General features: G+C 40.0%; 1 protein-coding gene across 2 annotated transcripts in view; it reads left to right on the plus strand.

The window, feature by feature from the left end:
• Nucleotides 1–25983, plus strand: part of LOC149151357 (inositol polyphosphate multikinase alpha-like) — a 206953-nt gene that overhangs the window by 58825 nt on the left and 122145 nt on the right. For both annotated transcript variants that reach the window (XM_089445693.1, XM_089445692.1), the window contains exon 3: nucleotides 3713–3910. In XM_089445693.1, the coding sequence (XP_089301819.1) occupies nucleotides 3713–3910 (198 nt within the window). The remainder of the gene's footprint in view (nucleotides 1–3712; nucleotides 3911–25983) is intronic.

The raw sequence follows: 25983 nt of genomic DNA on the forward strand, positions 1-25983 counted from the left end.
AAAGGACCTCACAGAGGCGAAGTTTACTAAACTTCGATTTATGGTTGGAGTTCAGGAAGTTGTCATTAAGGGGGGATAGGCTCTAATGCCTCCTTCGTTCTCCTATTGTGTCATATTTGTACATCCTTCAATCCTATCCCAAGTTGTTCTTAAGGGGGGATGTTAGGATATTTCGACACATAGGAAATAGTTAAGTATAACTTGGTCTAGTGTAGAGTTAGGTAAAGTGTGTTTCTTTACTATGTACTTTTGTAACGTACAATCCGACGGTCACGATATGTTCTAGACATGAAGTGTTCCGACGGTTCATTCTCTCCTCGGTATTACCGACATTTGATCCGTGGCTTAACACCCGATTGGTCCATGATCTCTATTTAAAGAGCATGGAGTGTCATTTGTAGGGTGACCGTTCATGAGAGAAGCTTATGTATTTTTTTTTCCTTTTATTAATAAATTGTCTGAAGTGGCTGCGTTGGTTTAGGCCGTGGATTGTTTCCCTCTTTGAGGGTTTTAACCACATCAAGAATACTGGTGTATTGATCTGTGATCTGTTTGTGAGCGGTGTCCTTTGGTGTTCTATTTGAGGAACTTACCCTGTAAATTCCTACAAAGTTGTCACCTTTGAGCTATTGCCTTAGAATCTCTGTTAGGTGACTTATACCGGGAAACCTCCCTTGTGATGAAATTCCAATAAAGAGTAGGAGGTGGAGTGTTGAGGTGACAGTGGGCTCCACCCCATTGTTGTATCTTAGTCTAGCCCTTGCCTTGTGAGGTCTCTCACAAGACCTGCTAGATTTTGAGGCAACAAGCCCAAAATGTAATGGTTTAGTCTTTTTCTATTATTTTGCTTGGAGAATGAAGTAAGATCTAGATTCCACTAATCTATTTTTTTATTATTGAAAATGAGAGTCATCTCAAATCTATGTAAGGATTGGCTCTCTTCATTGTTTGGGATGGTCAGATTTGGGGAGAACTGCCTAAGAACTTAGTTGAACATCTTTATGAAAGAGATGGAAGATTAAGGGTTCTTGTTGATGTTTTGCATTTAACATGCTAAATATCAATGCTAGAAATTACTTGCATGAACTATGTTTTGAAGGGCTAAATTCCAGTCACATTGCTCCTTTAGAAGTGCTTAATTGTCATGTCCCCATTTTTATTCTTCTTCATAGTACAGCCAGGGTGGCTTTCCAAGACAGGGGATGGCCAGGTCAGTGGAGCAGGTTTATGTCATCAAGGGTCCCGATGGAGTTTTGAGTAGTTTTAATGGGATTTGATGGCATTCGCTTGGCATATTCCATCATCCACACAATTTGCCTTTCGTTCCATTCCATTCCGACAACTTAAAAAATCAGCATTATTATTGGGCATAACTTAATTAATTATGCTCGAGGTGGCATTTCGGGGAGATTAATTGATGGAACACCTCAATGTAATAGCTCGTTGGAACTGGAACAAGAAGATCTACATGATGGGGCTTTTGAATAGGAGTTTTAGTGACTTGAGGAGACATGGTGGCCAATTTACCCTTTTCCCGCATTAAAAAGAATATTTTAATTAAAATAAAAGAGGGAAAAGTGCTCCATGATTAAAATAATAGTAAAATAGAAGATTCTAGAGGGGTCCATCAGATTTATAAAAGAGGAGGAGGAGTCCATGAGAGGACATCTTGGAGTTGATATTGTTTCTTGTATGTGAGCTTGAGAACCTGGTTCTCTACTCCAGTAGTAGCCCCAGGACGAAAACCCTCGGGTGATTTAGAGAGATTGGGCCCACCCATCTCCCCTTGGTGGATTCATTTAGATTCCACAGGTGTAGTGATTGTTTTTTTGTTTCAGTTTGGAGACCGGAGGGTCATTCCCAGCTATTGTATTGACACCTATCTATATATAATAAAGATGGATTTTGGTTGCTGCATTTCTCATTGTTCCTCATGTTGTGATTATTAATGAGTTTTTTATGCAATTTGTGGGTTTATGTTTTTAGTCAAATTTCTGGTGTTTGGGTTTTCATGGCAATTTCTTGTTAAGTGCTGGATAATTTGATTTAAAAGGGTTTGTTCCAAATTTCCCTTGTTTGGGACATTACATTAATTATGGGTTATTTCATGTTTGATATCTTTGTGCTTATGGATGGAAAGTTTAATGGTGTATCTTTTTTACCCCTCATGTATATAAAGGAAGGAGAGGGTTTGTTCATCATCATTTTCACCATTGTACTGTTTTCATGAGGAAACCTTAGGAGAAATGATGGCGTCTAGACTCTAGAGTGGATGTCTTTGTTTGGGGCTTGCTCCTGTGAGATGCCTGGGTTTGTTCTTGTGAGCTAGATGCTGGAGAGGATGATCTCATTGTGTATCATGTTGTTCATCATCATCTTGTATGATAGATGTGAGGAGAAGAGCACACTTGTGTGTCTCTCTCTTTGTTCTTCATCTTTGTACATTCTCTCTCTTGTCTTGGAGGTGCTAGGGTTTCTTTGAGCTTTTGGAGCATCTTTAATACTCGGGATAGCATTTCATACTTTGGAGACATTGGAGCGAGGGTTTTGTGATTAAATCCTAAATTGTTCTTGTTGGAGTAGAGAAGATGGGAGGTCTTGCCAATGACGCTTGCTAGTGTTGATGCTAGGTTGTGGAGTATCTTTGGTGGAGCTAGGGTTTTCTTGGTTTTCCCTAACTAGGGTTTTGGAGAGCTCTAGGATTGTACTAGCCTTTGAATGAGGCTATGGTATGTACATGGACTTTACCTTTAGATATGTGTATGAAGTTTTCAATTGTGCAAAATTGTCTTATTGCAGATTTGATTTTCAGCTATATATTTCCTCATGGTTTGATAATTTTCAGCACTAGTATGTCTTGCTGATTTGACATATGCTATGTCTAAAACTGTTAAGTGTTTTAAAATTAATCTCGAAGAAGATGAGGTAGAATTATGCTGGAATTACCACTGTCATAAACCAAATTTCAGATCTGGTATATGCATGATAAGATTGCTCTAGAGGGCGAAACTTGTTCACACACATTTGGTATCTTTTCTCTTGGATTGCTTTGTCGATTGGCGTTGTTAAGAGGTGAAAGATTCTCAGCTGTTGCTACTGTTTTATCATATTCATAACAGCCCTAAGGCTGAAATATCAGTGTTAAGATCTAGAAAACCTCTAGGGAAGAGGTGAAATTTTTGAAGTTGTATCGCAATTAAATCTGAAATTTTCTACCTTTGTTCCTTGCTCATTATAGTAGATTGTCAGCTCTACAATAGGCAGCACTTCATCTCTCTAATTCTAATTTTGGAGTTGTTTTCTCTCAAATTAAATAGACTATTTGATTTTTGGTTAAAAATAACATTATTCTTTTAGATGGCTAATAATTTGTTCCATGATCCTGAACATGCTAAAATGGAAATGTTTCATGGTTAGAACATCAATAATGTAGGCAATTTTTCAAGTTTGTGGTGTGTAGAAGCTTCCAGCAAATATTGTTACTTCTTTTACAACATAATTTATATATCTTTTCAAAATTCGGGGAAAAAAAGGGAGAGTTTAATTATTGTCAGGGATGACTGTATTATGTTTTTTAGAGCATAAGCCACAATTTTTTTTTTGTTCAAATTTCAAGGGGAAAACAGGAGAGATTAATTATAGTTAGGCTGACTGTACACTGTTGTTGCTTATGAAATTCAATCTCTAAATGCTTTATGTTTTCTGATGGCAGGAGAAGCTTTAGGCCCTCTTGTAGACAAAGCAGGACGGTTTTACAAGCCACTGCAGGATCTTGAAAGAGGAGAGACTGAAGTTAATTTCTATCAGAAATTTTGGTCAGATCAAAGAATACCTCCAAGGGTGCAGCATTTCTTCCCAAGGTTCTATGGTAGAACTTCCATACAAGCTTCCGATGGTGGTGGGATGCGTGATATCCTTACTTTAAGTCATTTAGGAAAGGATTTGTTTCTATATTTTGAAATAGGCATATTTAATGCAATTGTTTTCTAACAATGAAGAAATTGATGTAAGTTCTTTAACTTGAGAGATGATTGTTGTTATGAGAGATTCTGAAAAGCACAGAACTTCTATTAATTTACTATCACAACCACATTTGTACATTAATCTGCAATTGTCAGCTCAATTCATTTGCAGAAGGGCCACAAGTAATATAGATCACCAGGAGCAGAAATACTGTTTGGTGTTGCAAATAACTTTCCAGTAGGTTTTTATTACATTTAAACATAACTTAGAAGTGCTTTCCCTACCATCCATTTCCTTTGGATGTTACTGCCCCATTTCTGTGATGATGACAATATTATTTGAAAACTATTTATGATAGTGGTAAATGAGACTTACTCGTTTGACAGTCATACCATAGAAAATTGTATCATAACAGATGATGTTCGAATAAAATCCCAATTTTGATAGAGTTAGTATAGTCCAATGGTCATATTATTATGTTTATTAGGTGTTATTTTGATTGCAAGCTGCACGTGCGAGGTTTTGGCCACATAAAGTTGATTTTTTGACTGTTTTGACTAGTGTCGACTAGCAATTGTTTGACCAAGTTTGACTGGAATTTTGACTTGTAATGCTGGCACAAATTTCTAGACAAATCTTTGATTTGTAAATCTTTATGAAAAGACAATTTCTACTTAAGAAAAGATTGTTGGGTTTTCTCAAGGTTGGGTTTCCCAGGGTAAAATATTTTGTGTCCACTGTGTATGGTTGTCTTTCAATGCTCTTTATTGTTTCCACCGCATTTACAGTTGAGATTTTCTGTGTAATTATTCAATGATCATTGGCATGATAAATACTGTTTGAAAATCATTAGGAAGTAATTATCAGTTCAGAAAATTGGCTTCAAAATTTGAACATTTGTGACTTCCGTATGGACTAATACAATTTTGTTGTTCTTTGCTAGTGTCACATCATGACACACTTTGCACGACTATCTGCTCTGTGCTGCAGCTATGGCACTCTGCTCATGGCTTGTGCGTCTTGCTATGGCCTTGACACCTGTTTTTGGTTGCTTTCTGATTTGTTCTTTTTACACCTTGGTTCTTGCAGCTGGCATGGTAGCTAGACTGGCGTATACACCCTTCTTTGCCGACGTTTGTGGTTGCGGTGGTTGGCATTAGTCGCCGCAGCTCTTGGTCATCCTCCTCTGTGACCTCTCTCCTTTGTGAGTTGTGATGTTGCTGCTTGACCCACAACCTTCTCCTTTTCCTACACTCTTGCGAACCAGTCCACTACTGTGCGGCTTGCTGACATTGCACCTCAGCCCTCGTTTGTTCATGCGGTTCCTCATGGTTTCTTGCAGTTGTCCAGGTTGTTGACCATGTCTCCTTGGCCGCATCCCACTTCTTGACCAAGACTCCCTTGCTCGACTTCTGCTGGCCATTGTTGTTTCCACCACTACTTTGTTGCACTAGAACCCTTGCATCCACGCATTGTGCTTGGCTGCCAACCTGTATGCTCGTGCACTGCAACTCCATGACATTCAACCCCTTGGTGTTGGCTTTCTACTTCATGCGTCCTTGACACCACTCTGCTATTGTGTAGAACTTGTATGGTGGCTGGCCTCTACTAGCTGCTGACTGCAACAACCTTCTTTGTTGCTGGGCCAGATAATCCCCACGGTTGTTGGCCACCCACAACCACGATCTTTTTTTGTTTAATTAATTTTTGGTTTTTCTACCTTAGTTGTCGTCAGAATTTTTTTTCTTGTTTTTTTTGCTTCTTGTGTTGTCTTCAACCACTCTGCCATACCATCGTATAATTGCTTTTCTCTTGGCACTTGCAAATAAAATTTTCTTTGCTTCCATGTACGGTTGTAGCTAAACCTAGCCCTTGTAAGGATTGTATGAACTTGGGACCGTGATTCTAAGACTGGTTTCAGAGTTTATGCTCTGATATCGTGTTAAATTTTGAACTTAGCACTTGTGAATTAATTTCTAGCATATTCACATCTACTGAATAAAAACACAACTAAGTTTCTAACATATACACAAAAAATATTTAGGTGAAGCACAACCAATCTCAATCACACACGAACACAAATTTCTCCCAATCAACAATTCTTCATTAAAATATCTTCGAAACCTACTCGGGCTCCCTCACTGGGAAAACAACCTTCTAAGGAAATTACATATACAACAATAAAACCAAAGTTATCCACCTGATCAAGCCTTATATTTGTTCTTCGATCTTCCTCGGCTGATCTGGATTTATCTCCCTTGCTACTCCTTGCACCTTCCTCGAACCTAGCACACTTGAGTGAAATTTGTTCTCCACTCAATCCCTGAGATCTCCTCCCAAGTCTCGTCTCGCCTCACTTGAGATTGATGATTGAGATTAAAACATAATCGCTAAAGTTAATACTTATACTTTTCGTTAGTTTCTTTAGATCAATAGCTAACATAATTAATTATGTTATTTTCCTAAGTTAGGCTAAATTACAAAAGCAACTTACCCAATACTTGAAGTATCGTAAAGAGACTTTGGGTGACTTTTGCACATGCAAACATTTAGGTCCATGCAAAAGTAGCTGCCTGAGCTATAGTCATCAATATCTTTGCCTCTTGTTTACCCTCTACCTCAATGCTTTAGGGACATCAGTTGATGCTACCCAATTTTGTTGAAATTGTCTATCTGAGCCTTAAATTATGGTAGAAAAGGCTTAACATGTCTAATCAATGATTTTGGTTTGAATGAAGGGTACATCTTTGCTAAAGTCATGACAAAGGATTTCAATAATCAACACTGCCAAAATTAGGATACATATAGGGCTTGGTGCTCTTGATTAAATGTCAATCATATGCCCTCATACATGATAGAATCCGATGAAAATTTCGCAATCCTATCAATCCTGAAGTCTTCGAAGTTGTTAAAGTTTGCCGAATTTTAAATTGGATACAAAATTCTACTTTCTCTATATGAAGTCCAATAATGTTGCAATGACTCTCAAACATCCTAAAACAATTAATGATAATGTTAAAAATTTAAGTAAAAGGATAAACAGGAAAGGTAAAGGAAAAGAATAAAAAGGAAAGATAACAAAAATGTCAGGATAAAAAGGAAAGGTAAAGGAAATGCCAACTTTTACTTTAAGAAGTTAACATTATTGTTAGGGATTGCTGAAGGAGCACTTAGGGAGCATCTAGGGAGCTTTGCAGGAGCATCCAAGGAGCATGGATGGAGTATTGTTCCAAGCTTTGGGAGTGTCCTTGGGAGCGTTACACTTCAAAATTGGTAGGGAGTGTGCCCAAAAGGTTTGGAGCACTCTCCTAGATTTTGGGAGGGTGCTCCTTGAGCACACCTGCCTGGAGTGCGAATCCTAGTTTGGATGCTTTAGGTAAGCTTGATTTGTAGGATCTTGGAGCATATTGAGTTTGTTCTTGCCTATAGTGCTTCCTAGATTTGTAAATCTGGAAGAATTGGTTGCTAATGAGTTGTTTATCAACAGATCCAAGTAGAAAATGATTGTTTTGGTGCTGGTTGTTCATTGATTTGATTATTTTTGGAGCTGTTTGAGAGTAGATCTATGGTTTATTTCGCTAACCCAGTGCCGACCTGACAAATTTTGCGTGTTTTTTGGAAAAATTTATCACAAATTAGCTTGTTTTTCTGACTTCATGCTGGAAGGAAGCTAGAGGTTCTTTGACAATAATTACAATATATTGAAGAAATTGTATGTTGCCGATTTTTTTAGTATAGGTGCTCGACTACTATTGTCCAAATTAATGTAACTCAACCAATTGTTGTTCGAGATTAGGACAAGTTTGATGAGTGAAAGAAAGAAGAATAATGTTGCTTAAAATATGTGTGATAGATGAGATGCTTCATAAGGTCCAAATATGGAAGACTTCTGTAGGGATTCCACATGGATAATGAAACATTTGAAAGATTTGCATGCAATTTCAAATAAGGGCAAAGTCTTCTTCTTGAAGAATATGTTGTTCTCAATCATGATGGACAAGAGTGCATCATTACAATAGTGCTTACTCAAGATCAAGGAGATTAGAGAACAATTTGGAGGCCATTGGCTAGAAGATGGAAGAGGAGGATGTGGTGGTAATCAAATTAACGAATTACTTGTTGATGTTTGTAGCTTCGATAGGGACTTCTGCACAAGCCTTAGTGTCTAGGCATGTAGAAATCGCCTAGTAGATCCTTAACCTTAGCAATTGCCATATATATATATATATATATAATGGGTTAATCTAATGAAATTAACCTTTGCATTAGTGAATTAGATGAATCTCAATTGTTGATCTCAATTTGAAATTGAGATCTAATCTCAATTTGAAATTGAGATCTAATCTCAATTGAAATTGAGATCTAATTTCAACTGTCAATCGCTTTGTTTATTAGGGTCGTGGATTCGGTCATAACTCAAACTTATAAAAGGAAAACTAAGCTAAGGGAGAAGACAAATTGAGTGAGCACAAGACATTGAGAGAATGACGTCTCAATGATTGGGTAGAGAAAGAATTCCATTCAATTGTGTTGAGTTCAAGGAAGGTGCAAGGGGCAACAAAGGATATCTAGATCAACAAAGCAAATCGAAGTATTGATGTAGGGCTTGATCTGTTGGATTTGTTCCATATTAGTGTTGTATGCATTTTCCAGAGTTGGTCTCTATTCCAGGAATGTGTTGAGAAAGCTAGGGTAGCTAGATTAGGGGTGATTTCTCTTTACTTTAATAACTGCTTGTGATGTTCTTTATTTTAACTTGATGTACTTATGATTATTATAATGTTCTCATCATCACACAACTACCAAAACATGAAGATCAATAGAACAAATGGACACAAGATGTAGGTTGCTAGCCAGGGCCAAAACCACTCCTAGAGAGGAAAACCCACACAAAATTCTTCTCATCTTATAGATATTCAAATGACGAATTCCAAGACCCTTAGACCCAAAAACCAAGATCCCTCCAAGACCAAGTCAACCTTCCTTCTTGATGAGCTTTCCTTCTTAAAGTCAAAACAAGTCAAACCCTCTTTAACAACTTCCAACAACAAATTTTGGCCCTCCAACAACTGCTGCAACTTCGATCTTCCAAAAATTGCTGCAACTTCGACCTTTCAGAAACAACTGCAACTTCACACATGTGGGTGATTAGGGCTCCTTTTGGTCTTCTCTTTGCTTCACTTGAGTTGCTTCTTCCTTCTAGGCTAGTAGACCATCAAATAAGCTTCCTTACTTCAGATTTTTGGTCCTTCTTGAGAGATCAAAAATTTCGTCTGTCTAGCTGTAGAAACCCTAGCTTCTTCTTCACACGTGTGAGAGAAATAAACACAAGAACTTCAAATTTTGACTTTACTTATTGTCTTCTAGTTTTTCCTTGACCTTCACTTGCCTTTTCACTTCTTTCTTCTAGTGATCGAACTTCCTTGGATTGTCTTCTTCAAATGAGTTCGAGTGCTTCTTACATATAGGCTTCCTTGTGTTGAAAAGTGTAACTAGGTTTGGTCTTCATAATGACGTGTAATTGTGATTTTTATGTAATTGATGTAATGAAGAAAAATACAAGGATTGTATGCTTGACTCATGGGTTTCCTGAGCAAGGATTTTATTTTTAGATGGCTCCCATTGTGAGCCTTTAGGATTTGTCATCTAGTCATAAAAGTCAAAGAGAGTCAATTCCATGAATGAAGAACCCTTCTTGGGCATGTTACAAAAGTATACGAGTCAATAGAATGGTCTAGTAGCCCTCCAAGGCAAGCACAAGGTATCCTTCTTCATGTCGGTTTCAAAATGAAATGCAAAAACTCATGTTGACTCACCTAAATGAAGACACAACAATTCATAATCTCATGTCGGCTAATTACATGGACGAACTACTATAAATAGGCAGCTTGACCTATTCCACAGTCGACAAGTTCGTATCTCTTTGCAATTCGGATGTCTGTCACAAGGATAATTTCGTTGCAATTACAATGAGCTATTTTCGGTGCAATTACAGTAAGCAAGGTTTGGTATCATCACAGAAAGGAGGTATCTCTGTTTCGGTGTTATTCTAGTCTAGAAAAAACAGTTTCGGTGCCATATCAGTGTGACGATAGTTTGTTGATATCACAGTCATGGTGAATATCTCAATATGCTTGGCTAGAAGATAATTCCAGTGAAATTACAGTTCGTTGATGATGCTATTATGTTTTTGGTACCATCTCAGTGATAAAGGTTTGGTGCACCACAGAAGGAATTAGTGTTATCACATGGAAAAAGGACTTGGTGCCATCATAGAAGGAAGGTCTTGGTAATATGACAACGAGGTCTTACAGTAAAAGAGATCTCGGTGTCAAGACAGTGATAAGATCTTGGTGGTGACAATGTCTCGATGCTAAGAAGGTCAAAGTGGAAGAGGAGTGAAGAAGAAGGTTGACTGTCAAGAGAACTTATGTCTTGGTCTTGGAGTGGCAAATAGGTCAAGGGTCTTGGTCTTGGTATTTGTCAATCGGAATCTCTATAAGAAGAATTTTTGTGCGGATTTTCCTCTCAAAGAGTGAGAGATTTTGGCACTGGCGGATAGCTTATGTCCTGTGTCTCTTGTCTATTTATGTTCATGCATTGGTAGCTGTTTGATGAAGAAGAACACTAATAACTTAAGCAAAAAGAAGATCCTAATCTAATGAAGTAAAAGGCACTCACAAGGAGTTAATAATTAAGAGAAATCACCTAATTCATGATGCCCTAGTTTTTTCAACACCTTGGAATACAAATAGCCCTAAATATGGTCGACTTGGTCTTGGAGGGATATTTTTGACACATTTAACTAAAAAATAATTCTTTTTACAAAATGCCCAATAGGGTCTAATACATGTGGCTATGACTCTTTTTACTTCTTGACTCTATGACAAACCCTAAGAGCACACAATGGGTGCTTTGACCTAAAACAAATTGATTTTGAGCATGAAACCCCATGCTTTATAAAATGACAATAATAATTTTATTTCTTTTTTGATGATGATGATGATGATGGTTAACGTCCACTGAGACCAAATTGGTCTATCGTACCTACAATTTTCTTAATTTTTACTTGTCTGGCTCCTCGTCTTTCTTGGCGAGATTGGTGTTGTAGCTTTCTTTCTTTTCTCTACGGTCTTCCAACTTTCTTTGTCTTGCATCTCCTTCATCTCTTCTGGTTCTTGGGACATTGGTGTCTTAGCTTCGTGATCTATAGTCGGAGAAGTTTGGTTTAGGAGATCTGCTTTGCTGTTAAATGAAGATTTATTTTCTGTGGTGTTCAAATCCTCATAACTGTTGATTTGTTGGGGCGGGCTTTCTCCTTGCTTGCTTTGAGAGTTGTTTCCTTCTTCCTTGATTTCTTGTGACTCAGAGTTTTCTCTAGAATATTCTTCTTTGATGACAATGTAGTGTTCTTTTTGTGCTCCTTCCCACCATGTAGATCTGTGGTGGTTTTTTCTAGCAAAATTTTTCTCAGAGGCTTTTGGGCAATTTTTGGCTAGATGCCCCGTCTCAAAGCACGATCGACATCTGAAGAGGACACTTTCATAATCAAGCTTCTGGTTCCACACATAGTCTTTACTTGTTAGGTTTATTTCAGCTGGGAATCCGGCGCTGAAATCCATTTCCACACAGATGCGTGCATAGGTGGTTCTGGCATATTCCTCTGTTTCTGGGCACCTGCAGTAAAATTTCCCAATTGCATTTCCGATGGCTTTTAGCGAGGAGAGATTCCAGAGATGCAAGGGTAGGCTTGGCAATCTCACCCAAACTGGTGCTGAGGTTATCACTGCTGTAGAGGGATCGAATGATGGGTTCCATGGCTTCATGAATAGGCCTGATTTTTCCCAAAACCAAGGGCCGGAATCTAGAATACATTGTCTGCTTTCAGGATTTTCAAAATCTACTATAAAGAAACCTCTAGCGCAGGGGTAGATATTAATTTCATCAGAAATGATAGGCTTCCATACCTCCGAGATCCAATTGTGGAGTGCTATCAGCCGCGGCCAAAAACCATTGAACCGGCAAATACATAAAATATTATGAAGACTGAACCTAGTTACACATTTCAATAGAATGGAGCTATTTTTTGTTTTTATTTTTATTTTTATTTTTAAAATTTTTAAAATTAATAATTTTTATTTTTTAATGTTAAAACTCCAGCCATGTTATTATTCTGTAGATCTGCATAATCTGCTAGGAAGTAATTAACTAGGTGCTAGTGTTAGAAATTGACATGGTATCAGAGCGTAACCTTTGGAAACCGATCTCTAGAATTGTAGAGAAACCATGTTCATATAGGCATTGCAAGGGGCCAAATTTGGGCCAACGACTATATGGGGCAGAAATTTTATTTTGTAGGCGCAAGGGTTCTATGGATTGAGTTCATATGTTGTGTAGGGGCTGAAGAAATTTTCTGTACACGAGGGTTGGATAAAAAAGTTTAAAACAAAATTTTCTCTGAGGGAGTTAGGTGGCACCACTGGATAAATTTTAATAAAAAAAAGAAGACTACTAAATGGGATCACAGTGCCCAGTTGACACAAGTTTGACAAGAGTTGTGCAGGACAATAGTTAGCAGCTAGTAGTGTTCAACGCACAATAGGTGTCAGGGAAGATTCACATAAGTGTGTGGGTCGTAGTGAGACAATGTTGCAAAAGATCGAGCTATGGGTGCAGGATGTCAAGGTTGAGTAGCCATGATGTATAGTCGTCCAGCAATGGTTGAGCCACTAGTATGTGCAACATGAGGCAGAGGAGCTTGTCGACAAGGAGTGGTGGGCTATTAGTGGGGGCAAAGAGGCAATTTTGTTAGGGACCATGCAAGAGACAATAGGGAGTGGGTTATCGAATAAAGGGGACTGCTGCAGCCATAGCCAACAACCATATGAGAATTAGGTATAGCCACGAACGGGAAATTTGTAAGCTGCGTAGATCAGCTGGGTGGTTGAAAAGAAAGGGCCATTGCTGGCAAAGGAAAAGGCAACTATGGGATGGAAAGAAAGCTGAGCCATCGACGTAAAGGGCCTACTGGCTAGCAGTGGAAGTGATATGAGCGGGTATAGGGGCCATACGAGTCGTACGACAACGTAACTAAGTGTAGGGTTAACGTATGAGGGCGTAGAGCAATAATGAGGCAAATTGCAAGAGTGATAGGGTAAATCGTAATACAAGAAGCTTTTTGTTACAGGGGTTGGAGTCACAATTGTGCTAGTAGGTATATTACCTAGGTTTGCTAGCGTAATTGGTGGAAGTCAACCTTCATAGGGAGAGAGGGGGATATGCCAGTCAAGGGTTTTGCAACAATTTCTTAAATTCTTGAGTTCTTGAAGGACTAAGCACACGACAATTGATTAGATTAGGATATATGGCATTAACAAGTCTTAGATTCGAAGAAATGTTGGTTGAAGTATCAAAATTTCTTTTCTAGAAGGCAAGGGTTACATTGTTGTTGAAGGAGAATGACCTTTGGGAGATTGTGGATAAGGAGATCAAGTCGCCAATAGATCCAACATAGTTGGCAGCACACGGAAAAAGGACATTAGAGCTCAACATGTCATCATGGATGTTGTGAAGGATCACTTGATTTGTCACTTTGCAGAAAAGAAGACAACCAGGGAGATGTTCAAAGCTCTAGTGAACTTGTTCCATAGTGACAACATGAACAGGAAGATGATCTTGAGAAACAAGCTTAGATGCATCCAAATGTCAAGACCTGATAAAGCTATGAGTTACTTCATGAGGATCACCAAGACATGGGATCAACTTGTAGCCATTGGGGTGAAAATGGAGGATGCATAGCTTGTAAATGTGGAACTGAATGGTTTTCCCAAGTCATGGGAATCATTTGTCAAAGGAATTTGCGCCTAGGAGAAACTTTCCAATTGGGAGAGGCTCTGGGATGATTGCATCTAGGAAGAGACTGGAGGCGAGTTTGAGGCCAGCAAGTAGGAAAATGAAGAGGAGAACCTGGCCTTGTTTAGTATGGTCAAGAATGGAAAAGGAAAGGGTTCCAAAGGTAACATTGAGGGGTTAACCACACAGCTAGGGAAGAAGGACTTAAGCAAGATCAAGTGCTTTAGTTGCCACAAGAGTGGGCACTATGCATAATAGTGTCCAGAGAAGAAGGGGAGGGGAAAGTCATAGTGGACAACAACATCAACAGAGGCATAGCTTGATGAGTTTGCAATGATTGAGAAGGACTTCTCATCCGTCCCTTGTCTATCTACTAGCACCATCACAAGGAGTGCTTGGAATTTAGATGGTGCATCACACCATATGACAAAGGCACAAATCTATTTAGTAGTCTAACATAGAGTGACTTAGATTTGTCTATGGAGCTTGATAATAATGCCGAGAATGCAGTGATGGAGGTTGGTACCATTAAGTTCCAGCTAGAGTCAGGAGGAACATTGGGAGCCAAGGATGTGCTATTCATACCAGGACTAAAGAAGAACTTGCTCTCAATATAAAACATGGAGGATAAAAGATATGTAGTCATGTTCAGGAATGGGTAGATGCTCATTCGTTTAGAGGAGTCTACCTCTAGGGTTAGAGAGAGCAACTTATATAGGTTGATGACCAAACCTGTTTAGACATTGAGGGATGCTTAGGAGCATTTGGAGACTCCTAGGAGAACATTTAGGGAGAGCAGACCTCTGAAGAAGTTTCCGAAGCATATGGCACTAATGAGTAGAGTCCTTGAAAAGTTAGCAAACCAAGAGGTTTGGAGGAAAGCCATGGTAAAGGATGGTACATGGGACATTATGCCAAGATTGGAGAGATAGTCAGTTCTAGATAGCTCTTTAGGAATTACCTTCATCGCTAAGGAGTGTTGATGTTTGTAGCTCGGGTAGGTACTTATGCATAGGCCTAAGTATGTAGGTGTGCGGAAGTCGCCTAATATACCCTTAACCTTAGAACTCACTTGAGTTATGAAAGTAATTTATTTATTATAAGATAAAGGGAGTTAATCTAATGAAATGCGAAGGTTATTCACAATAGTGAATTTGATGAGTCTCAATAGTTGATCTCAAACGACGTTGAAATCTATTCTTAATCATCAATCACTTTGGAGATTAGGGTTATGGATTCAGTCATAACTCAAACTTATAGAAGGAAGGCTAAGCTAAGGGAGAAGCCACGACCCACATTTGTTAGATTTTGGGTAGCTCAGAAGGTATTTCCGAGAGAGGAAAACGGTAAACCCACAATAAGTTGTTTGTTGGGCGATTTACCCAAATTGGGGTCTGGACCCAAGTAAGGGGTTTAGGACCAAGAAAGAAATAATAGTTTATTCTAAGGGTCAAAGAGGCTAAAACCCTAGATCTAGAAGTTTTCCTAAGTGACTGAAAGAAAAGTATTTAAAGGGCCTAAGATGAGGCTCATGAGACATAAAGTACAAGAGATGTAATCGCTCTTGTGCTAAGAGAGCCCTAGGAAGGTTGAGATACTCTTGTTTTATGAAGGTTGAGGAGGGTTGAAAGGTGCGAAGTTATGCTACAAGGAGGCCGCATTCAGTGATAGGCAAGAGAAGAAGCCGCAAAGAGGAATCAAGCCCCTAGATCTGAGGGCCAAGGTGAGCAGGAGGAGGCTGAGGGCCTCTAGGATTGCTTGGTCATAACATGTGCTTAGAAATTAGGCTGGTAATGGAGGTCGAGGCCTGAAGGATAAAGACTGAGGATCTCAAGATCCTTGACCAAGTGAACAGGGGTAAGGAGAAGGGCCAAGGGCAAAGCCTAAACACCTTAGTGACGCATCTCATGAAGCAGTCAAGCCTAAGAAGAAGATGCAGGAGATCCACAGTGAGAAAAACAAGTGATAATGGTCTGATCTATTGTGAAAGAAGGTTGTGTTTGCTCGTGAAAGAAGCCTGAATTTCTGTGTCATGTTTGCGCCATAAGAAGACTTTGTCCAGGACGTGGTTAGGAGAAACCAACAAAATTATCAGAGATCCGTGCCATAACAAAGGTCCGCACAAGCCCTGATAATATGCCAACGTTTTGTTGAAGATCATCGTCCAGATTTGAGCAAAAGGGAGGAGAGATGAGACCATGAAAGAGGCCTAATGTGCTTCTGTCTAGCGGAATGTGGAGGGACGCAAGGCTAGGAGAAGTACGTTGGTTTTCTGTGGTTAGGATGAGCCCTGAGGGAGGTCGAATTAGTCTCAAAACCATTGAATCAGATCAACAAATGATCTCAGTTGCAGAGAGATGGCAGTAAGGGCAGTGAAGGGGCTGGTGTATTGGAGTATTGGGTTGCTAAGTATTGTCTTCAGAAGTCTGTTCACAAACGTAGTTGTGAACATAGTGCATATCCAAAGTTAGTGTAGAGTGGGTTTATGGACTAATCTGCTGTGATTTAACTAGTTGTTGGAAGTTGTCATATAATGATTTCTAGGTGGGCAAATCACTGTGATTTGCAGAGTTCTTGTGCTTGTGTTTAGTGAGTTTGATGAGGCAAATCACTGTGAGAAGGCAGATTTGTTGAGCAACATAGTCATTTAGAGAAGGTAGATTTGTTGGAGATGATGTGTGCAAGTGTTTTGGAGCAGCAAAACCCTTGTGAGACACTGATCAAAGGAGGCAAAGGACCTGCCAGGTGTCAAGTAAAAGAAGTGCAAAAAGGGCTGATCTAGATGGGCTACTTCAACAAGTAAGCTATGTGTTTGTTCTATTTCTCATTGGGAAGATTGCAAATATGATGTTGCATATTGCAAGCCCTAGTTGTATACTATGTATAGTAGTTGTATTAGAGATCGAGGACCATGATCCCTGATATGGGAGCCCCATGATTATTTTATTAATGAAGTAATAAAATCACTGAGCTTTGGGCTCAAAAGATCTATGTACTAAATTGATTTCACTGTTGAAGGTTTCCGCTGTGCAAAGTGCTAGAAAGTTGAGGGCTCTTAATGTGTTTGTGTGCGTGATTAGCTTGAGACCAGATATAGGGCCTAAGGAAAATTAAACAACATCGAGTGAGACCAAGACATTGAGAGAAGGACATCTCAATGATTCTATGGAGAAGGACTTCCATTCAAATGTACTAGGTTTGAGGAAGGTGCAAGAGGCAACAAGGGAGATCTAGGTTAGCCAAGCTAATTGAAGGATTGATTTAGGGCTTGATCTACTGGATTTGTTCCAATTTATTATTGTACACATTTTACTCAGTGGGCCAGTATTCTAGGAAGGGAGCCCTTATAAGTTCCGAGTTATTAATGAAGAACCAATTTGAAGGGCAAAAATTTGTGTGCATGTGGTTGTGTGATTGGTGTATTTAATTTTCTTTAGTTGATTATTTTGTTTATGTTAAAACTCTATCTGTGTTAGTATTTAGTAGATTTGCATGATTTGCTAGGAAGGAATTAACTAGGTGCTAGGGTTAGAAATTAACATTACCATGTGCTCATGAGCATTTTATTGAGACATAGGACATTGCCTCTATGAATGTTAACTTGAAGGTTGATGAGCTATGTTGATTTGTGTAGCTTGGGAGGTACTCCAAGCCATAGGGTTCAGGGTTTGGAGGGAAAAGCACCACAAGGGCAGCTTGTGGGCTTGGAACCCAAGTGTGGGGTTTTGGCACCCATCGAGATTTGGGACAAAACGATGATGGATTTATGACATGTGATGGATAAGGATGATAGTGCTTGGAAAGACGATTCCAATGCAACGAAAATCATCTAAATCCGAGTTGTCGTTAGAGAGATATTGAGTTTTGAAGTTGACAAATTATTTTTTTGGTTGTTAAGCAAGCCGATTTGATGTAAAAGAGAGCCAATAGATGTGTCACTTCAAATGAAACGTTGAGCCTTAAAAGTCTATAAATTAAGGATGATTTGAGGCTATTTGAGGCATCCAAGTGTGACAATACATCACCTAGAGGAGCTTTGAAATTTCGTGGAGGAAGCTGCAACAAAAGGAGCCAAGGGATAACGTGGAGGAGCCAAGGACAGCGTGGGTATTTTTTGTGGTAGGACCGAAGTGCTGTAGTTGATAGCGTGGAGGTCTTAGGGCTGTTTTGAGGCGTGATAAGGGCTGTCTTGGGTGCGGATTGCTAGGCAGATAAGGTCGCAGATCTGGAGGGAAAAACAGAACTGTTTGGAGGCTGTTTGGTGGAGTTTTGGAGGGGACCGGAGGCTACAACAGCTGCTGTGGTAGGCCGCAAGCCATAGCCAGCAGCAAGGCTACTTCTTGGTGTTGCGTTTGGGGTTAAACAAGGCCAAGAGAGCAGCGTAGGTGTGGAGGACTTCTTCCTTGGAAAACTGTAGTCTTTAGAGGGTTGTTTTGTTGACTGCGTGGAGGAGAAGGGCTGAAGGTTGATGCCCTAACCAGTGATGCAGTGACAACAATGCAGCAAGGTGAACAACAGTGTTTTGGGAGGTGTATTGGGTCAAGGTGTGACCGGTTTGGATCATGTTTTGAGCAGCCTGCTAAAGCCAAGTGTATGACCTTTCGAGGTGGCGAAGCATCATACTAGGAGAAGATTCAACAGTGACGAGATTGGGTGTCATAGAGCTGGTTGGAGGGCAGCAAGTTGGCTACCCAAAGTAGCCCTAGAGTAGCAGACAAGAAGGACGTTGTTGGTGCGTGATTGGGTAAAGTATTGTAGCCTTATGTGCAACACTTTGATGGACGAAAGTGACTGCTAGATTAGCAGATTGGAGCTCGGGAATTAGGCCTACCCAGAGAGCAGTTTGATGAGCCCGTGTTCATTGTAGCAGACGTGACTTGCAGTAGTGATAGGAGGCAGCCCTCTTGGAGTCTCGATGTGTAGATGCCTTGATGGACTAAGGCACTACTAGTGAGCAGTACGGAAGCGAAGGACCGATAGGACAAGATACGACATAGAAGCTGCAATGAAGTTTGTCATTGTATCTTGTATACCATAGAATGTTGTATTATTCAGAATTTGGTTTAATATAACGAAGATTGGGATTGTACAATTTTGTTTAAAACTGTGTATACTGTGCATATGTGATTTATTGCTTTATATTTCCGTTGTGCAAAGTAGTTTATGGTTGAGATTCTTGGTTTGGTAGCGTCAGTGATTTTAAGACTCTAACCTAGATCCAAGGTCGTGGAAATTCAACATGGTGTCAGAGCGTGTTTGAGCTACTTTGGAAGTAAGTAAATTAGAGTTGTGCACAACGAAGTACAGCGTGAGGGAGTTGGTCACATTGTGAGTGAAGGGTGCACTACAATGTCAAAGTTGCAGGCATGTATCCGATATGAGGACAGGTTGGAGGGGTTGTCCAACGATAGTCCATGGAAGGAAAGGATCAAGTTGATCTTGTAGGTCAATATGATTGGGGATTTTGCCGAGAAAGAGATTAAGAAGCCAACCGGCCCTAAGGAGCTGGAAATATGGGAAGATTTGGATGCGAGGGCGAGACTGATCATCCTAGATGGTGTGAGGGATGCCCTAATACCTCATTTGTCCAGGAAGAACACCGCACATGAGATGTGGGTGTCTCTTCAGAATTTGTTCCAGAATAAGAACGAGAACTGGGTATTGGTATTGGAGGATAAGTTGAAGTCCACCAAGATGTTAAAGGGTGAAAGCGTGATCTCATATCTGACGAGATTGTCTGAGGTCAAAGATGAGCTTGGTGCCATCGGTGTGACTATCTCAAATGGAGATATGGTAAGGATTGCCTTGAAAGGCTTCATCGAGGAATGGAAGCCCTTCATGAAAGGAATCGTTACCAGGGAGAAGTTGCCAGACTGGGATAGGTTGTGGGATGAATTCATTCAGGAAGAGTTGCGAGACGAGGATTTTCAGTCGAAGGAGAAAGCTTCAGATGATGACATGGCGCTTGCATCACGAATGAAGGGTAAGCAAAAGAAGGAATTGAGTAAAGTCGAGTGTTTCGCCTATGGCGAGATGGGTCATTTTTCCTTGAGATGTCCGATGAAGAAGAAGGGACATAATGAGAAGAAGAAAGGAAAGTAGGTTGCCGGTGTTGCCACTTCAGCAGAGATGGACGATCTCTCTAGGAGATTGGAAGAGGAGGACTTTGCTATGATTTCTCATTTCTCGCAGAGTACTATCACGGAGGATGGATGGTACGTGGATAATGTTGCGATGAAGCATATGACAGGGTCATAGGAGGTTTTTGAGACTCTAGCTGGATGGGACTCGAAGTTGCACATGGTTTTGGGCGACAAGAGTCAGTTGGAGATCCGAGGATCGGGCGTTGTGCCATTCAGGATGGAGATAGGACGTATGATGCGGGTCCATGATGTACTGTTTGTACCAGGACTCAAATATAACGTGATTTCCATCTCGATGATCGAGAGGAAAGGGTTTGAGGTCTTGTTCTAGGATGGGAAGGCAAGACACAGGCTCAAAGGCTCTAAGTCTGATGGGATTGTACTCAAAGTTAGAAAGCATGGTCTCTATAGGTTGACGACCAAGCCTGTGGATTATGGAAAGAAGCAGGTACAGGTTCCAAAGAAGCAGGTGCAGGTGCAGGTGCAGATGTAGGCTTCAGAGGAGAAGGTATAGGTTCTCGAGAAGAAGGTACACTTTCCCGAGAAGGTCCAGGTTCCAGAGACTCAGAGGGAGTCTAGTTCGAGAGGGAGCTTGCAGATTCAGAGGGAGACTCTGCAACCCAAGAAGAGCGCATGGTTAGTGGTAAGCAAGGGAGCTCCTACAACTGCCAAGAAGAAATCATGGAAAGAGTGGAAGACGTTACAGGATAAGAAGAAGAAACAGGTTGCTTCCAGCAATGACAACGACACTTCCGAGAAGGGCGTAGTTCACCGTACAAGGATTGCTGCGATTATGAGCATCAAGAGTTGGGCAAGTGTTGCGAGCAGTGATGATGATGATGAGATAATTCCTAGTCTTGGAAGTACCTCCCTCGCTAAGAGGGAGTGTTGATTTTGTGTAGCTTGGGAGGTACTCCAAGCCCTAATATTTAGGGTTTGGAGGGTAAATCACCATAAGGGTAGCTTGTGGGCTTGGAACCCAAGTGTGGGGTTTTGGTACCCATCGAGATTTGGGACAAAACGATGATGGATTTACGACATGTGATGGATGAGGAGGATAGTGCTTGGAAAAAGGATTCCAATGCAACGAAAATCGTCTAAATCTGAGTTGTCGTTAGAGAGATATTGATTTTTGAAGTTGACAAATTAATTTTTTAGTTGTCAAGTAGGCCGATTTGATGTAAAAGAGAGCCAATAGATGTGTCACTTCAAATGAAACGTTGAGCCTTAAAAGCCTATAAATTAAGGATGATTTGAGGCTATTTGAGGCATCCAAGTGTGACAATACATCACCAAGAGGAGCTCTGAAATTTCGTGGAGGAAGCCGCATGAGCCAAGGGACAGCGTGGAGGAGCCAAGGACAACGTGGGTATTTTCTGTGGTAAGACCGAAGTGTTGTAGGTGATAGCGTGGAGGTCTTAGGGCCGTTTTGAGGCGTGATAAGGCCTGTCTTGGATGTGGATTGCTGGGCAGTTAAGGCCGCAGATCTGGAGGGCAAAACATAGCTCTTTGGAGGCTGTTTGGTGGAGATTTAGAGGGGACCGAAGGCTACTACAACTGCTGTGCTAGGCCGCAGGCCATAGCCAACAACAAGGCTACTTCTTGGTGCTGCGTTTGGGGTTAAATAAGGCCAAAAGAGAAGTGTAGGTGTGGAGGACTTCTTCCTTGGAAAACCGCAGTATTTAGAGGGCTGTTTTGTTGACTGCGTGGAGAAGAAGGGTTGAAGGTTGATGCCCTAACTAGTGATGCAGTGACACCAGTGCAACAAAGTGAACAACAGTGTTTTGGGAGGTGTATTGGGTCATGATTGGGTAAAATCAGTGCAGCTTGCTGAAGCCAAGTGTATCACATTCCGAGGTGGCGAAGCATCATACTAGGAGCAGATTGAATAGTGACGAGATTGGGTGTCATAGAGTTGGTTGGAGGGTAGTGAGTTGGCTACCCAAAGTAGCCCTAAAGCAACAGACAAGAAGGATGTTGTTGGTGCATGATTGGGTAAAATATTGTAGCCTTATGTGTAGCACTTTGATGGACGAAAGTGACTGCTAGATTGGCAGATTTGAACTCGGGAATTAGGCCTACCGAGAGAGAAGTTTGATGAGCCCGTGTACATTGTAGCAGACGTGACTTGCAACAGTGATAGGAGGCAACCCTCTTGGAGTTTCGATGTGTAGATGCCTTGATGGACTAAGGCATTACTAGTGAGCAGTACAGAAGTGAAGGACCGACAGGACGAGATACAACATAGAATTTGCAGCGAAGTTTGTCATTGTATCTTGTATACCATAGACTATTGTATTATTCAGAATTTGGTTTTAATATAACGAAGATTGGGATTGTACAATATTGTACAATTTTGTTTAAAACAGTTTATACTGTGCATATGTGATTTATTGCTTTGAATTTACGCTATGCAAAGTAGTTTATGGTTGAGATTCTTGGTTTGGTAGTGTCAGTGATTTTAAGACACTAACCTAGACCCAAGGTCATGGAAATTCAACAAGCTATCCATATGCTCTTACAATAAGATAGATGGAAGAAATAGCTTGGTAGTATCCATGACATAAAGGTTTTAGAACATGTCTTTGCAACCAATGTTAAGGGCAAAGAAGAAAGGCCCGGGTTGTGGTGAAGATGCAACCATGAGCTTAAAGACTACCATATTTCACAACTGTGGCAAGGTGGGCCATATGAAAAAACATTGCAGAAAGAGGTTGGCTAATTAGAAAATCGACCAGGGAGGGCCTTTGCAGAAGGTTCATGTCATAGAGCATACAATTGAGAAGGAATTAGTGTTCTATGCCTTCATGGTCAAGTAGCTAGTAGATCGACCAAGGTCATGGTGATAGCTTCGATGGGGGAGATACCTAGAAGAGACCAAGACGGTGGAATGACACCATTGGAGATGTTCAAATAGGTGAAATGATTGAGGTTGATCGTCAAGAAACAAAAGCAAGAAACCTAAAATGATCAACTTTGCTATAACGACCAATGTTTAGGAAATATATAAGCCACAAGGGTTTGAGGAGGCAAAAGGGAAACTTGAATGGGAGAAGGCCATGGCAACGAAACATGAGAGTTTGATGAAAATTCAGATTTGGGATCTCACAACTCTTCCACCATAGAAGAAACCCATTGGATGTAAATGGGTGTACATGGTCAAGTACAAGGTAGATGGTACACTTGACATGTGCAATGCCTAGCTAGTAGTGAAATGGTTCTCTTAGTGAGAGGGCATTGACTAAGAGGAGACCTTTGCTTCTACAACAATGATGACCGACATTCTATTAGTTCTAGCCATGATAGTGCAGTTTGGTTGGAAGGTCCATTGGATGGATGTGAAGAGTTCTTTCCTCAATGGAGATTTGGAGGAAGAGGTCAACTTGTATCAATCATATTTCGGTTTCTAGGGAAGGAGCATCTTGTTTGCAGACTTAAGAAGGCTATATATGTCAAAGGTATATAAAAATTGATAGGTTGTTGGATGAACAAGGGTTTTAGTGAAGTCCTTTTGATTCCAATCTATACATCAATAGTGTTGGTAATAAGTATTGGTAATGATATCATTCTACTGGTCATTTATGTAGATGACATCATTATTACATGTAGTGAGGCAAGTTCTATTGAATGGATCAAATCTAATACAAGTAAAGCTTTTGAGATGAGATGATTGATCTAGCCCTTCGACATTATTGTCTAGGTGTAGAAGTTTGGCGAATAGGTAATATCATTTTTCTCACAAACAAAGTATGCTAGGAGCTTGCTTGATAGGTTCACGATAACATATTGCAACATCTTGCTTGCATCTATGGAGAAAGAGTTGAAGCTTCCAACCAAGATCGACTTTAAGGTAGTTAATGAGTTAGTCTACTAGCAACTAGTGGGGAGCTTGATATATCTTACAACCACTAGGCTTGATTTAAGTTATGCTATGAGCTTAATTTCTAGATTTATGATAGTGCCAAAGGTAGAGCATTGGACTATAGTAAAGAGATGTTGAGATATGTGACAAGGACACTTGCATTTGGTGTTCAGTACAACAAAAGAAAAGAGCCTAGGTTGTGCGGGTATACTGATTAAGATTGGGCTAGCTGTGTGAATCTAAGTCACAAGGTTTGCCAAATTTGAGGTTGAGTTTCAAATTCATGTAAATCTGAAAGCCCTATATAAGGTTCCCTTAACTTTTATACAAAAATCCCTGGATAAGGTTTGTTGAACTTCTAGACAAATTTGACATGGATTTTAGTGTACTCAAGATGTCGGCAGAAGAGCCTGTAGGTCGCCATTGAATTCAAGTGTCAAATTATCAATGGAGGAGCCTGGCAATCACGTTGGATATTTGACAAAAGTACAAGCAATTTGATTCAGGGATATATGGCATGAAACCTACATGAATTGTCAACAATTTTTGCTCCTTGAGAAGGGCATCAACATCGACAAGAACCAATGAAGCAGCCTGATGCTTTGATATGTGCACATATTATAGGTGAAAGGAGTGTATACTTGAATTACAGGACTAAAATCGCTAACAAGTTACGAGTTTATTTAGGGGATCTAGCTTATATATAATAATAAAGTTAACATATTTTAAATTATACATATTAGAGAAATGGGGTGAATGTTCCTATAGATCCATTCATCTCATACATATTATATATTATAAATTAAAATAATAATATTTATAAACAATTATAAACTTGTTAATGTAATATATAGTTATAAATATATAAATTGTTAATTGGAGTTAGAGATGGAAGGGTTCTGCTAATTTTATAAGTGCACTAAATTTGGCAGAGGGACCCACAAGTGAAGCTAAGGCACAATTTAATTTTTCTTAATTTTGACTTAGGAAAGTCTAATTTTCCTATAGTAAAAAACATAATTGATATCAGTCGTCCATTGAGTTTTTAATCTTAGCTGTTTGTGGAAGATGGAAGGCCAAGTTGACTTTATAAGGAGAGAAGAGGTGTAGACTAAATATATCATTATGCACTAGAGACTTGTGTGTTTAGCTTAGCAAAGAAGGGTTTCCATATCAACGTGCTAGGGTAGAAAGAGAAGCTGAATAGCCTCAACGAATTCTTCAGCCAACGTACACCTTTTCTTGGGCCGAGTTAGCCTATAACAACTACGCAGAACATGAGGGCCGAGTTGGCCTGTAACAACTGCACAGACAGGGAGGCCGTGTTGGATAAGAGTGCGTAGATCAATGTGTTGAGGAACAACAAATTGAAGGGAGATTATTCCCTCTGATATGTAATAATTATATGAGATCGTTACCGAGCAGATTCATAAAAAAGCACAAGTTGGCGGGTTTTCCCCAGTTGGGGTTTCCTGGGAAATTTTTGGTGTATTGTTTATTGATTGCCTGTGTCTTCGTGAATTTATTTTCCGCTGCTATTATTTGTTAGAATACTTAGCATATTTAGTAAAAGTGTTTGGAGTTCAATTTTCAGTTTCTTCATCACAATTTTTTTATTAAATTAGCAGCTAGGTATTAGAAATCTAACATGGTATCAGAGCGGGTCTTTGATTGAATACCATAAAAAATGTTATTTTTCTTCAGGAGCAGGTGAAAGACGCAGGAAAGGGGACACAATTCAGTTTATGGTTGTGCTAAGGCTTGTGGCGACGTGACCTAGGGATAATCTGCATCAGGGTTTTCTCCTAGTAGGCGCTGCATAAGGGTTTCCGAGCAGATTGTACAAGTAGGATGGCATATTTGGGGTTGAGATTTGAGGATCTCCTTGATGGGGCCTCGAATTTTTGTTCTTATAAGGAAAGGATTGGTGTAGTTTTGGAGGAGTAGGGAGTTTGGGAGTTTGTGGAGAGTCCACTAGAAGCTCCAACAAATCCTCAGTAACTGGACCAACATAACAAAAAGGATGCAAAGGCCAACAGAATGGTCCTTGAAGGAGTCAAAGATCATATCATTTCTCACCCTTCTGGAAAAAAGACAACTCAGGCTATGTGGACAACTATCTTAGGGCTGTACTGGGGTTTGAGTGAGGCCAGGAAGTAGGTA

This window comes from Pinus tabuliformis, chromosome 9, assembly GCF_031772625.1.
Source record: "Pinus tabuliformis cultivar Carrire ecotype Pingquan chromosome 9, CPIR1, whole genome shotgun sequence".
In the NCBI taxonomy this organism is placed as follows: Eukaryota; Viridiplantae; Streptophyta; class Pinopsida; order Pinales; family Pinaceae; genus Pinus; species Pinus tabuliformis.